The sequence below is a fragment of the Ascaphus truei genome, chromosome 4 (genome assembly GCF_040206685.1).
Source record: "Ascaphus truei isolate aAscTru1 chromosome 4, aAscTru1.hap1, whole genome shotgun sequence".
NCBI lineage: Eukaryota > Metazoa > Chordata > Amphibia > Anura > Ascaphidae > Ascaphus > Ascaphus truei.
Genome location: NC_134486.1, coordinates 390,982,019 through 390,997,591, shown reverse-complemented (window position 1 = coordinate 390,997,591; position 15,573 = coordinate 390,982,019). Strand labels below are relative to the sequence as shown.

General features: G+C 42.6%; 1 protein-coding gene across 1 annotated transcript in view; it reads left to right on the top strand.

The window, feature by feature from the left end:
• Positions 1-14,736, top strand: part of LOC142493876 (cytochrome P450 2K1-like) — a 42,338-nt gene extending 27,602 nt beyond the window's left edge. Inside the window, exons 6-9 of the mRNA XM_075598569.1 lie at positions 8,873-9,014; positions 10,733-10,917; positions 12,218-12,359; positions 14,103-14,736. Coding sequence (XP_075454684.1) covers positions 8,873-9,014; positions 10,733-10,917; positions 12,218-12,359; positions 14,103-14,284 — 651 coding nt within the window. The 3' untranslated portion in view covers positions 14,285-14,736. The remainder of the gene's footprint in view (positions 1-8,872; positions 9,015-10,732; positions 10,918-12,217; positions 12,360-14,102) is intronic.
• The last annotated feature ends 837 nt before the right edge of the window (positions 14,737-15,573 follow it).

The following is a 15,573-nucleotide window of genomic DNA, read 5'->3' as shown; positions in this document are numbered from 1 at the left end:
AGACGCAAACGATAAGCCACAGGATTAATCCTCTTGACCACAGGAAAGGGACCGAGAAACTTAGGTGCTAACTTCATGGTAGGAACCTTTAAACGGATGTTCCTGGAGGAAAGCCAAACACTGTCTCCTGGGACGAATTCCGGAACCGGGCGTCGAAGACGATCTGCCTGAAGTTTCTGTCTCCCAGTAGCCACCCTTAAGTTCTCCTGAGTCCTTGTCCATAAGTCCTTTAAGCGGGAGATGCGTTTATCAACTGCTGGTACTCCTGAGGGTATAGGAGAGAAGGGTAGGCGGGAAGGGTGAAAGCCACAATTTATGAAGAAGGGAAATTCTTGAGTGGAGTCATTGCGAAGGGAGTTAAGAGCAAACTCAGCCCAAGGAAGTAGATCCACCCAATCATCCTGAGTCTCGGCTATGAAACACCGAAGGTATTGTTCCAGGTTTTGGTTGGCCCTCTCAGTCTGCCCATTGGTCTGTGGGTGGTAACCCGAGGAAAAATGAAGTGAAATACCCATCCTCCGAGAAAAGGCTCTCCAAAATCTTGACACAAACTGGGACCCACGATCAGAGACGATGGTTGCAGGTACTCCGTGAAGACGAAAAATCTCCTGGATAAAAATGTCCGCAAGCCTGGAGGAATTTGGAAGACCCCTCAAGGGCACCAGGTGAGTCTGTTTGGAAAAACGATCAATTACCACAAGGATGGTATTCTTTCCTTTGGAGTCTGGGAGCTCCACAATGAAATCCATAGAAATATGGTTCCAAGGACGGTCTGGAATGGGTAAGGGAAGAAGAAGGCCTGCAGGTCTAACCCGGGGTACTTTATTGCGAGCACAGGTGCCACATGCTTTGACGAACTCCTCCACATCCTTAGCCCTCTCAGGCCAGCAGAAGGTACGTTGAACAAGGTCGTTGGTTTTCCGTATCCCTGGATGTCCTGCAGACTTAGAGGAATGGCACCACTCGAGAACCATTTTGCGGTGTTGAGGTGCCGTGTAGAGTCTTCCCTCCGGAACCTTGAGCCCCATAGGAATCTGTGATTGCTCGGATTGAATCTTGCCCATAATATCAAACGAGTTGGCGGAGAGGATACATCTAGAGGGAATAATTGTCTCTAGCTGCTCTTCAGACTTGTCTTCAGCAAGGAATTGTCGAGATAGAGCATCCACCTTTAGATTCTTGGAGCCAGGGATGAAGGAGATGAGAAAATTAAATCGAGAAAATAATAATGCCCAGCGGGCTTGTCGAGAGTTCAAACGACGTGCCCCTTCTAAGTAGAGAAGGTTCTTATGGTCTGTAAGAATGGTTATGGGTGTCTCAGTACCTTCTAAGAAGTGTCTCCACTCTTCTAGTGCCAACTTGATCGCCAAAAGCTCCCGGTTCCCGACATCATAATTCCGTTCTGCGGCCGAAAATTTCTTCGAAAAGAATGCACATGGATGCAGTTTGGCTAAAGGAGATGTCCTCTGTGACAAGACGGCCCCAGCCCCGATGTCCGAGGCATCTACCTCCAAGGTAAATGGAAGTTTAGGATCCGGGTGGTTGAGGATGGGAGCAGACACAAAATCCTTTTTTAGCAGATCAAATGCCCGTATGGCGGTTTCAGACCATGATGAAGGATCTACACCTTTCTTAGTGAGAGCCGTTATGGGAGATACTGTAGAGGAAAAATTGCGGATGAAACGTCGGTAATAGTTTGCAAAACCCAGAAAGCGTTGCACGGCTTTGAGAGTGGTAGGACGAGGCCAGTCCAAAATAGCCTTAAGTTTCTCTGGATCCATGTTGAAACCGGAGTCAGAGATAACGTATCCCAAAAACGCCACCGATTTGAGGTGGAACTGACATTTCTCCAATATCGCAAAGAGATGGTTCTCCCGAAGGCGTAACAGCACTTGTTGAACATGGTTGATGTGTTCTTGAACGGATTTAGAAAAGATGAGGATGTCATCTAAGTAAACAATAAGAAATGTGTTAAGAATGTCCCGAAAGATCTTGTTGACAAAATCCTGAAAAACTGCTGGTGCGTTGCACAAACCGAATGGCATAACCAGGTACTCGTAGTGGCCGTCATGGGTGTTAAAAGCAGTCTTCCACTCGTCCCCCTCTCGTATCCTTACTAAATTGTAAGCACCCCTCAGGTCCAGTTTAGAAAAGATAGTTTCTCCCTGGAGGCGGTCGAAGAGTTCCGGAATCAAAGGCAGAGGGTATCGATTTTTGCGTGTGATATTATTCAAACCCCGGTAGTCGATGCATGGACGGAGAGAACCGTCCTTCTTCTTGACGAAGAAGAATCCTGCTCTGACCGGGGAGGAAGATTTTCTGATGAAACCCCTTTCTAAGTTGTCGGCAATATAAATGTTCATGGCTTTTGTCTCTGGAAGAGAGAGAGGATAGGATCTTCCCCTGGGAAGAGGTGCTCCAGGAAGTAGGTCAATGGGACAATCAAAAGACCGGTGCGGCGGTAGTACCTCGGAACGTGCTTTATCGAATACGTCACGGAATTCCCAGTACACAGACGGTAAGGAGTTGATCTTCTATGATATGGTAGATACTCCACCGGTCCTCTGGAAAACCCTGGTACATGTCTTGGCACAAGAAGGAGCCCACTGCACAGGTTCCCGATCCGTCCAGTCGATGCGAGGATTATGAAGTTAAAGCCAAGGAAGACCCAAAATCAACTCAGCAGAGGGAGTGTGGATTACATCGAGAGTAATGATCTCCGTATGGACGTCGACGAACTGCAGTAGAAGAGGTACCGTCTGTAGTGTGATGAATGCCGGATTTAGAGGTCGACCGTCAATGGCCTCCAGACCTACAGGCGTCCTCCTGTTGATAAATGGAATATTGTTCTGTCTAGCAAAAGTCTCATCAATGAAATTACCTGCAGAACCGGAATCAATGAACGCCCGTGCCCGGGTGTGAAACCCCTCTCCAGACAGTATTATAGGCAAGACTATCCTGGTAGGAAGGATGTTTTGGACGATGGGAGAAAGGGTCAGTATTCCCAACGAAACTCTCCGGGATCTCATTGGGAGCTGGCGTTTCCCGGTCTGTGGGGACACTGGGGTAAGGCGTGATTGGAATTGCCACAATACATACAAAGTCCGGCCGTGCGCCGACGTTGCTTCTCAGCAGAAGACAGCCTGTTGCCCCCCAACTGCATTGGTTCAGAAATGTCCCCGGAAGAAGGTGACGGAGCCACGAAGGTGGGAGCAAGACCTCTTGGAACCCGTTGACGGTAATGAGAACGTTCGTATCTCCGCTCCAGTAGGCGCTGATCCACACGGATAGCCAGAGCGATTAACTCCTCCAGGTTAGTAGGACGATCTCGTGCGGCGAGCTCATCCTTTAGAGTTTCAGACAGACCTTGCCAGAACGCAGATGATAGAGCCTCGTTGTTCCAACCCGTCTCAGCAGCAAGAGTGCGGAACTCCACAGCATACACGGCAACCGAACGATCTCCTTGAGTTATGTGGTGTAGAGCAGAAGCTGCCGTTAACTTCCGTGCTGGAGTATCGAAAACCCTTCGGAATTCCTCGACGAAAAGATCGATGTCCTGTGTGAGAGCCCCCTGTTGTTCCCAGATGGGAGAGGCCCATGCCAGTGCCTGGTCGGTGAGAAGGGAGTAGATGTAGCCAACCCTGGAGACAGAAGACACAAAGCGAGAGGGGGAGAGACGAAATTGAACGAGACATTGGTTAATGAAACCCCGGCATCCTTGGGGATCCCCCGCGTAGTGTTTGGGAGGAGGAATACGTGGTTCTGGAGTGAACGGAGGTATCGGGAAAGGATTCGCCGGTGCCACGGGTGGAGATTGGCGCGTGAGGCCTCAAACTTGAAGAGTAAGGGCGTGGACGCTTTGCTGTATAGCATCCATTCGTTTATCAGATTGGTCCAGATAAGCCTCTAATCTGGTAAAAAGAGCAGTATGGGCATTTAAAGTCCGCTCCACCTCAGCGGGGTCCATTTTTGGTGGGCTGAGCATAATGTAAGGATGTGCTCACCACAAACGAGACGGGACCGCGGTGCTGAGGTGGGAAAGGTTAGAACGCCACCCACAGCCACGTGGGCACGTCTTGAGAGTAGATTGGTCTGGGGTTCCGGATCGGGGTAGGAGAGGTACGGTTGGTAGTAAGGCCGTTTGCCAAGTTCGGGGTTGGAGAGAGAGGGACGTTGTCGTTTACCATAAGCCAGGATCGGGATGCCAGAGGTTCGGAGAGTCGTGTAGCCGTATGCCGAGTTCAGGTTGCCAGAGGTACAGGAAGACGTAGCGGAAGCCGGTTTGGTTCACGAGGAAGTCTGCAAAGAGAACTAGGGAGGCAGAGAATGGTGAGAACAACTGGTTCTATGCTCAGCCAACGAGTCAGTGATCCTGCCAGTATATATAGGAGAGAGGGTCCAATAGCAGTGCAGCAAGGTGGGGGTGTGTGGAAGGGCCAGGCTACCGCAGGGATAGGTCCAGAATGAGTCCCATGGGAGGAGCCATAAAGCCCAGTAGTCTGAGTGCATTTGATTGCAGCAATGTTTTGATGTGCTGTACCTTTAAGGGGTTGGAGCGACGCCGTGTGGCCATGCCTCCGTATAACGGGGTTTGCGTGCGCGTCACCGGGTGAAGCCGCCAGCCCGAGATTAGAAGTGCAGTCCTGGCGTGCGCGCGCGCGCCCACGTGAAGCAGTGACCGGCGCTCCGGTGAGGGGATGAGTGTGTGCTGCGGGGATCTCCGTCGGAGCTGTAGATGAGTGAGGAGCACGCCGAGGGCGGCGTGACTCCCAAACCCTCACAGGCGCATTGCGTGCCAGCGACTGACATTTCTTACTTGGTTTTAACACGACCTTTCGCCTTTTACCGTCTGCATGATCATAGATACGGGAAAAACCCGGTGATACACACCAATACCCTCCAATAAATTCGGGATCAATATGAAAAAAACATGGATCGCTACATAACTTTTTCCTTATTGCACGCTTCCACACATGAGGAGCTGACGAAAATTTGTAAAAGTCATAGTTTTCGATAAAATACTGATAAATTTGAACAACTGTTGCCATCTTATCATCTGTTGCATTAATCGCGACCCATATTAAATAAGCGTACGTTCTGTCGGGTTTTTGAAACACGGGCTGCACTTGTACACTCATGGCAGCGGGACTGACCCTGAACAATAACAGAAACTGGTGTTTGTCTTTCTTAATATGAAATTCTAAATTGATACATTATTGTAACCTCTTCCTTCAGTCCCAAGGCCAATTTACAATAGACCACTGTGGTATCTTTTTTAAACGAAACACCTGCAAGTCGACACATTACTGAAGCGCATGCGCATTACAATTCATGAATATCTGCCATCTGGCGGACACGCAAAGAATTGCAACCAATTAAATCCGAAACATTCTCAATAAACACATCCACCGCGCATCAACCGCGGCTGTGAATGCAACATGAATGCGGTATGAATGCGGTGAAGTGTGTGGCATTCGGAAAAAAATCCCGATAAAATGCGGTGATGTTGGAGAATTAAAGGGGCCGCGACAGCAGTTCCTGGAATTTGTCAAACAGTTTTGTTAGCAACAGTCTGATAAGTAGGGAACAAGTTTTCTTAATTAGAAATTTGACGAACAAATATTTTGTTGCTCCAAATACACAATGTAAAAAAGTTTGGGAACCACTGTCCTACAGTATATCTGTCAGTATAGTACATAATCCTAATTAATTTATAGTTACTTTCTCTCTAAAGTCCAGAAGAAATTTAATTCAGCAGCCATGGTTTCTCAATTGTTTCTGTATTTCTGTCCTGTGTACTTCTCTGGTTTCTCTTTGACTTGGACAAGGTCCAATTTTGGATCTTCACATGTACTCCCCCTACATACAGTACAGATGAAGTAAGACTTACTGTCCTCAGATCTACAGAAATAAAAGCAAAATCCTGCAGCTCGTGGGACAGAAAAACCATGTATCCCTCATCCCACTTCAGAACTATTCTAGCCTTCACATGGGCCTTAACATACTCAGCTATGCCTATAGTGTAGTGGGTAAAGGAAAGGAAAAAATGTACCTAAATTCATACATGTGTGAAAACAATATTATGTGCAATATAATGTGTACAATGCTGCAGAAAATATAATTATAAGTGCACTCACTGAAGTGGGAGCCTCACCTCTCACTGTGCTACTACCTGTAGATTCACCTGGGCAGGATGTGGGAGTCAATGACATCACACAATCCTATGGTGTAGAAGCTAGAGAATTGCTACAGTGTATTAAGGGTCATGGGTTTGATTCCTGCATGGTATGGTAAAATACTTAGTGTAGGGGGGAGGCGTGTGTGTCTGTAAGCAAGAAAGCATTGGGTGTTATATTAATAAAAAAGAAACAACCTTGGCGATTTTTTTAAATTGGGATCACGCTCAGACTGCTGATCCGTGTTACATCAGATCGCGCTATAACGGTGTTGAGCTGTACATTTAAAAGTCTTAATCTTTTTATTTTAAATCCTACAAGTATTTTCTCATAGTACAGAACTGATTTATTTTAAAAAAAAACACATATAGGATATGCAATGTCCATACTTATAATTACATGTATGTATGTTTTCATTTAAACTTCTATGGACTATCTCAAACTGATCTATTCTTATCGTAAAATCATCCCCAAACTCCATGCATTCTATGCTTAAAGCAGCAATTCCAGTGATAAATAGAGGTAGGGACACAGTGATTTCTTAAATTGTGCAACCCTGGGCATTTCTCTGGCACTTAGTTGAAATTGGGCCATTCTAACAGGCATCCCACAGTCAAACTCGGTTTCACAATCATACAGCTGCAGCGGCCATTATTCAAACAAATCACACGTTGTGTACATCGGAATACCGATGTTATGACGTGGGATGTCTTCAAACCTTACCGCCTTAAGACGCAAGTTCGGCGAGTGCAGAAAATGGCATTTTAAAGTTCTGTTTTTTAAACACCTGAAATTGACACAGTAGCATAGTTCTGTACACATTGCAATTCATTCATTTCATTGCCCCCAAAGAAACATAATCCATGAAATTCAACAAAGCATTCTTGATAAGCGTGGGTGCCTGGGGTGATTGGCCGCATTCATGCTGCGTGGAGTACAGCATAGCACACGAAATCGGCGCCGTGATTTGTTTGAATAATGGCCGCTGCAGCTGTACCATCTTTCAACGTTTTCTAAAACATCCCAATTCATATCATAAATATCTCTTTCCTTTAATTTTGGCGCATTAAAAGCTGACACAACAGCATTTCCGTTTCCTAACTGTTTTTTAATGGATTTATTTATTTTATATACATTAGCCCCTTGGGCATCTTTCAGCTTTTCCACAAGCCATTAATTTTCTCTGCAAACGTCCTTATTCTCCAACTGTGTTTGCTGGTTCCTTACACCCATAGCAGCAGCAGTGTTTGCATTAATTTTAAGAGATTCAATTGTGATTTTTAAACCATTCACTTTGTCTTCTAAATTCTGTGTTTCCACATTTATGATTTCATAACGTTCCGCTACCCAGCGGGCAGCAAATCTTTGAATTCTTTCTCGTGGACTTGGAATTGTGTTTTTTCATTATTGGCGTGGTCACTTAACCCAGAGCCTGAAACCATGGATCTGAGGTTTCTTCCATACATTTAACATAACCTCAGGGTTTGTTACCTTGGCAATTTTTTTCATCAGACCCTCCATTATGACATGTTTTAATTATTACTCAACGTGCTACACACACTTTACACAAATGAAATCCCCGGCGCATGGTATGGACAGATAACAGAATGGATTACCACTAAAGTTGACAAGAGTCCAATAGATATCCACAGTTGATAAAAGTCTGGATATTTTCCATATAAAAGTTCTGCTCCGGTGCTGTACTCCTCACCGATGTTATCCTATTGTATAATACACAAGAGGAGAGGAAAACACACCATAGTGCAGTATGCAAAGTCCAAAATCTTGTACCCTGTAGAACCCAATATAAAATGCCTACTTACAAAGTGGGCATGCAATGCATGCGGTGGATAGGATCTCTGCTTGTGCCAATGTCTTCTCCTGTTGTTCCACGAACCCCACGTGTTCCAGTCTCTCTGGCTCTGTTTCTCTCCCAGCACTCCCCCACTAGCAGCACTCAATTTGTTTCCCCAAAAGATAAATATAAGGGTAAAAAACAAATGGTGCAGAACTGCAAAGCTTTAATTAAAACACACACACAGAGAATCACACTTACAATGTGTCTCTGCTGACAATAAAACACAATTGCCGTCCGCAGCTTGTACGAACCGGAGCTCCAGCTGATGCTAGTGATAGCCGCGATCATGTGACCTGGCACGCGTACGGATAGCGTCACTGCAAAAGCGACCTCCACACTCCTTTGGACGGCAACAAAATCAAGCTCCTCCCAACAGGTTTCGTGACAATGCCAGTCACTTCCTCAGGGGATCCCCTGGTGGTGGTGTTATCTCTGTAACAGGTTCTTTGAGAAATTTGTTGTTGGGGTCCCCTAGGCAGCATCCATCAACAGGTCTTTTAGTGGTTATAATCATTTTTCACTTGTTAACTATATTATTTGTCATTTTTTATTTGTGCACTTTGTAGGTTTAGCGCTATTTCGTTTAGGATATTTTAGTTAGGTTCTTTTGGTGATACACACACTTAACCGAATAACAGATTGATTTATCACACAATACTATTCACTTCTAAATGTGTTTGCCAGTCACACTAAACCCTCCTGCCACGGCTCGACATTTTCTAAGAAATCCCCCTTCTGTATTTCACTTTCTTTTTTGGGTGCAGAGGCTTCCCTGACATGACAATAAACTGGCAATAAATACTCTAACAACTCCTTAATTTTTTTTTCTAATTTTCAGGATGAAAGAAACCCTCAATCATATTTCAATATTGAAAACCTGCCCGTTATTTTAAGAAATATGTTTGCTGCAGGAATGGAGTCAACAGCTACCAGCCTCCGCTGGGGCCTCCTTCTGATGATGAAATACCCCCATATTCAAGGTACAGTAATTGCTATTGATCTGCAATCAAATGAACTATACGTTCCAGAATCTTGTATACCATCTACTTTGCTATGATGCTGAAATGATGGTTACTTACTTTAGGTAGAGGCATCAACATAATATGTGAGTTCTTGTTAAGATTTTTTGAAAAATGCAATAATCTTTTATGTGTACCAGCAGAATGACACAGGTACGACTCTTAACCTTTAGTTTTTCTGGGTGTCATATTTATGGAATGAAAACTGCTTAATACATTCTCTTCAAATCTACAAGCAGCAAACGCTGACCTTAAATGGGGGTAGCATTTTTACCCACACACAAAAAGGGACTAACTTCAACCCCAGCAGAACATACTGTAGGAAGCAAAACAGAAAATCACATGGAAACTCTCCAGGGGGCCATGCATTAAAATATACTGTATGGGTTAAATGATTCCCTTCTTAAGTACTGTATACTATTAGTACTGTATACTAAATACTATTTCGAAAAAAAAAACTATTTTTGTAAGCTTACACAGGTTATTCTCAGATCCTGTGAGCTAGTGCATTGAGAATATAATACTATTTGATGGTATTGAATTATCTTAGTTTTATTGCAACGATATTTACTTTAGGAAGATATAATCTAGTAAATTCAGCTAAGTCTCAGATGTGTGTTGAATTTTTTACCATGGTTTAAGTTTTCATGTACATACAGTACTTCTGTAAATTTGTATTTATAAAGCCACTGAACGGCTCTTAAAAAGATAAGACTTAAAGCAGCAAATCTGTTAAAACATTGGAAAAGGTGAATAAAAAGTACACACTGGGAGAAAGGAGCCCCCAGCTAAACATGATTACGGTCCAGCACAGAGAGAATTTCCCATAAGGATTAAAGCAGCAGAGGTCCCTGCTTCTGAATGGGACTCCCGCAGCATTAATCCTACCAGGCTGCCACCAGTCTAAGAGCTGCACAGAGAAATCAGAGAGAAGCAGCCCCTCTCTCTGTGTCTCCCGGTGCAGTTCTCACAGCACATCTCCCTGTTTGTTTATTTTTAGTACATAAGATTGAAGCAGGGGGTTTCAGGAGCTGAGCCAGGAGCTGAGCCAGGAGTGGCTCAGTGAGTAAAGACACTGACTGGTACTGAGTTTGAAGCAGGCGAACCTGATTCAATTCCTGGTGTTGGCTCCTTGAGACCTTGGGCAAGTCACATTATCTCTCTGTGCCTCAGGCACCAAAAACATAGGTTGTAAGCTCCATGAGACAGGGACCTGTGCCTGCAAAATGTCTCTGTAACGTGCTAAGTAAAACTAGCAGCTCTATACAAGAACATGTCATTATTATTATTATTATTCATTTAAGATCCGGGACCCTCTGCTTCCTGAGATAAAGGCCTCAGCATGGGGTGCTGGAGCTGTTAATGTGTCCCGGTCACATGGGCCGTAATGCTGAAGATGTAACCTTGCAAGAGACACCAGCACCTGCTACGGATATCTAACTCGGGAAGCAGGGGATCCCCGAACCTGAAATGAATGCAGTTTAAGCCCCAGAGACCTTGTGCTTCAATCCTATTTTGTAATAATACTAATAGTGAGTTCTGCTGTAAAAGCTGCACCGGGAGACACAGAGAGAGGAACTGCTTCTCTGTGATCTCTCCGTGCAGCTCCAAGACTAATGGCGGCTTGGTACAGATGTAGCATCTTGTATCTACTGTATCAGCTTTTTTTTTATGTTCAGAAAAGGTACAAGAAGAGATCACGAGAGTAATAGGATCAGCACAACCTAACTATAATCACCATACAGAAATGCCTTTCACAAATGCAGTTATACATGAAACCCAGAGATTTGCTGACATCTTGCCAATGAGCTTGCCACATGAAACTACTAAAGATGTCAACTTTAAAGGATATCTTATTCCAAAAGTAAGTCTATTATTTGCATTCCAAGATAAAGCTAACATTTATTGTTTAGAGAATACTGTTTGCACCTGACAATAATTGTGTTAGTATAGCTCAACCCTGCTGTTGGCTTTAACTGAAAACAGCATCTACTCCTTGTTCTCAGGCACTTACAAGTTACATACTGTACTCTGTTGTAGGCTTACGAAATCAACATCTGTGAATGTCTTTATTTAGACCTGATGTACGTACTTATACAACAACTGATATTTGTAGTCTTAGTGTCAGGGTTTTATTGTGTTGTATACAGATGCAGCCACCCGTATTAGAACATTTACCTGGGAAATTCTGGGGCAGCCAATCTCACAGTAAATGCCTCAACCTTGCCTCAACATTTCTGTGAGATTCTTAATGGCCCATCGGATTACCACAGCAGGGGGGGGCAGGGTTCTTGGGTCCCTGCAGTCCAATTCAAGCTCAATAGGACTGCAGGGACCCCTGCTGTGTTAATCCGATGGGCCATTAAGAATCTCACAGAAATGTTGAGGCAATGTTGGGGCAAAGTTGAACCATTTACTGTGAGACAGCCCCAGAATTTCCAAGGCAAGAGTTTTAATACTGGTGGCTGCATCTGTAGTCTATTTTTATTTATATAGTTACAAACGTGCACTCAGTGCAGTGTTTTATAAGACATAATACAGGGGGAAAGAATACAAATAAGGAGATGTGCATCACATTTAAAAGCCAGGAGTCTCTTTCCCGAAAGAGCTTATAAATGGTACGATGGCAGGCAGAAGCACTGCAGGGAAGTGCAACATTTGGAAGGCATGGTCAAAAGGGTAAGTACATACTGTATGCAGCGAGTCATGTAGTCACATTAGAGAACTATGGAAATGTTTCATTGTTGAATTTTGAGTTTAAAATGTGTGTTTTCAGGGTCTTTATCTTTAAATTGTAGTTGAAATTGTTTGATTAATATACTTTCTCAGAGGCATGTGCTCAGCGAGCCTTCTGGTATTTGGGACAAAGCATTATTTACAGGATATAGCATTTTATTAAATAACAACGTTCCAAGTAAGAGAAACTCATCACTGTCTGGGATTTTTATTAGCAATGTGATTTTCTGTTGATTCAAAAAAATATTTTACTAAATTATTAAATATTATGTTAATATGTTTAATAGCATTTTAAAACACATGAATATTCTTTTCAGTGTAAACTATCCTCTATGCAGACTAAGTGAAGGAGAGATTTAAACCATTTACAGTATGTAAACTTATCCACATTAAATTGATGTTCATGTATTTTTGGTTTTCATTTGCAGGGGACATATATTATCCCATTGCTCACATCTGTCCTGCACGACAAGACACAATTTGAAGAGCCAGATCAATTCAATCCAAATCATTTCCTTGATTCAGAGGGCAATTTTATAAAGAAAGCAGCTTTTATGCCATTTTCTGCAGGTACCTTAGCTTAGCGTGTGAAATACAATAGTCCTTTATTTTGAAAGAAAATGTACAGTATACATGGACTGTACTGTATATTGTGACAAGCTTCTAAAGTAGACTTTTTGGTGGGAACATTTTGATTATTCTGACACGAAAATTAAAATTGTATTACATTTGCTACATTACATTTTCTGTGGCATCTGCTTTAATGCACATTTTTGTGTCAGTATATGATATGAAGAATAGAGGTCTTTTCACATACTTACACCAATATTCAAAATGCTGTGAAGTCATTATCACCTTGTTAGGGAAGTGTTACTGTAGTTCCAAGTCACTTACATGGACTTGCAATTCAACACTGAGACAATAAGACTTCACAGCACACTGTATTGAAAAGGGGCCTTACGTTTTCCTAACAATGTATTGCTTTAAGAATTTCCAATTCTTTCCAATTTTCTTCCAATTTCCTAATTCTCCCAGCAGGGCACACGTCTCCAAAAAAAACGAAGAAATGCATTTCCTTTACAGAACATCACCCTGCTGTATACTATAGGATGAGTTAAATTCTCCTGCGTTGAATGCGTGCATTAAATGAGTACTGCACTAGAGATGGGAACATTTTGGGGGGCGGATTTGCATCTGCAGCGAATCGTCCGGTTCCTTTGGTCTTCATATCAATCTGGAAAAGGCTGATTCACATTTTGCGGATTTTTTTATTGTTATAACAGATTCCGCGACCAGCTGGCGGATTTGTAGAATCCAATGCATGGATTGTATTCTACAAACTTCCTGAGGCTTTAGAGACAGTAAGTCTCACTACATCTGTAGTTCACTTATATTTGTTTAATTTATGGTCACATATACTGTATCACATAATTATAGAGGAATTAGCACTCAATTAACGTTATTTTAACCAGTGTATTAATATTGTAATTTCACAAGATAAACACAAACAATATTTATTTTGTCTTATTTCAATTATACATAGTCTAGTGGTAGTAGTATTTTTTTTCATGATTAATAATATTCTCAAGCTGCAGATAGCGTATTTTAAAAACGGTCTTTTCGTTGTTTTTACTAGTTACTATCTCTCTCTAAATGTTAATGATTTATTATTAGAAGTTAAATTGTATTCATGTTTTGGAGGTATTCTTTAGAGTATATACCTTGAAACACCATGGTACCTATTTCTTAAACACATCTGAAGAGCGTCACCGTTTGAAACAGGTGAATTTGTGTTTCCTAGTCCAATCATCTAACAGAAACAGACGAGTCCATCCCTGCAGTAACGCTTTTCTTTGTTTTTTTAGGGTTAGTAAGGACAAGGGGAACGCAGCTAAATAATTAATGTTTTCTGAGTCTCTGTTTTTTTCTGAGGAATGTTTAACCTCTTTGAAGTAATTAATATGGCCTAATTACCTTGATATTTTCAAGAGCTGTAGGCATGCAATGCTAATTGCAGAAAAGCATTCTTGAAAAATGTAGCCAAATTAAAGTATGCTTTCTTCATATAGTATTCTGCTACCTAAATTACTGTATACCACTTTTCGTTCTCATCCCTTTGCTTAGTTCTACTAGTACATTTTCTGAACTTCCACCAATGAGACAAACAAAATAGCTCGGGAAGGTTTAGGGATCCATCAACTCAAATTAAACATATCAAGCTCAACTTCTTATTTACCACATTGACTGCCTAATACGTTTAAGATGCATTGCTTTATTGGATTGATAAGTGCTGCTGTGTGTTTTGTTTTGCAGGTGCTAGAGTTTGTGCTGGGGAGACTCTTGCAAGAATGGAGATTTTCATCTTTTTCACAAATCTACTGCAGAAATTCACATTCCGCCCACCGTCTGGTGTCACTGATGTGAATCTAAACTCAGGAATTGGATTTACAACTACACCATTACCACATACGATCTGCGCCATACCCCGTTTTTAAGAGACAACAATGGGGTAGATCCTCAGAAGTCTGTTAAATTCTTAAAAGTGTGTTACCTGAAGTAAACGTATCGTTAAGTGCTAACAGCGATCTTCAAAGCTCAATAACTAGATGTAAAGTGCTGTTTTCAGCCATAAGGAGCTTGTCAATTATTAGATAGGATGTGTGTGTGTTAATAATATGCAAAAGAGGTGTTCCCTCTAACAAGGCATATCCTCAGAGCTCTGTTACAGTGAACACAGGGATTTAATGTAAGGATCATAGCAAAAGGTGGTGTTACTCACATCCAGTCCCTTAAATACAGTAGCGACATTGTTTATTGAAGCAAAAGCCGCCGGCTCCATGCGGCTGGGAAGCGGGTAGCCGCGGCGCGTGGTGGCGCACTGTGACGTCACAGTAACATGCGCGCCCGGCTTCCCCGTCTTCCCCGTCTTCCCCAGGCTTCCCCGACACCCCTGGAGATCAAATGAAGGTAAGCGGGGGTGCGGGGAAGCAGAGGGGCATCGCAGGAGCCGGGTACGGGGTCGGGAAGGGAGGTAAATTGCGCGCGAAGTGGAGGGGGGGTGCGTGGGGGAAAGGCGGCGGCGCGCGGTTGTTACTGGCGGCAGCTGGGGTAGATCTCGGCGTGCCGTCGTGATTTAGTGCAATAAACAATGTCGGTGCTGTAGGTCTTTTACAGGTTCTGGATAAGTAAGACCACAGTTACGTATGTTTCAACAATTGTATTGTTATTTATCAGCTTTTTTCCCACTTCTTTCTTCTCTTTTTTTTTTTTACTTTAATTAAATAACTAAACAGTTTCTTGATAGAAGTAACGCCATCTTTGGGTGAGACCTGCTCACCACCATATTATTTGAAGCTAATGCAGGGAAGTGCTAACTTGACATGGCCTTAAGTGTATGCTAATGTGATAAATAACGACCATTGTTTCTGTATGTACAGTATTTAGCTTTGAGGATAGCCTTTAAACCCATTGAAACTAACGGACGTTACCTATTTAGATAACGTCAAGTTAGTGGAGCAAATGGAATGGAATTCTGAGGATTTATCCTTATGAAAGCAGAACACATAAACAAAAACTATATAATTATTTAAGAATGTCCAGCTATTTCTTTATTTCTGAGTGCATTACCATAAAATAGAAGAACAAAATAATATGTATCTACTATTTATAACGTTCTGAGCATGGTATCTTTTGCTGTGATTTAAAAATAATGAACTATATTTAATTATTTCTTGTTATAATACGGTACTACAAAATACTCAGGGCTAATTATCAAGCCCAATCC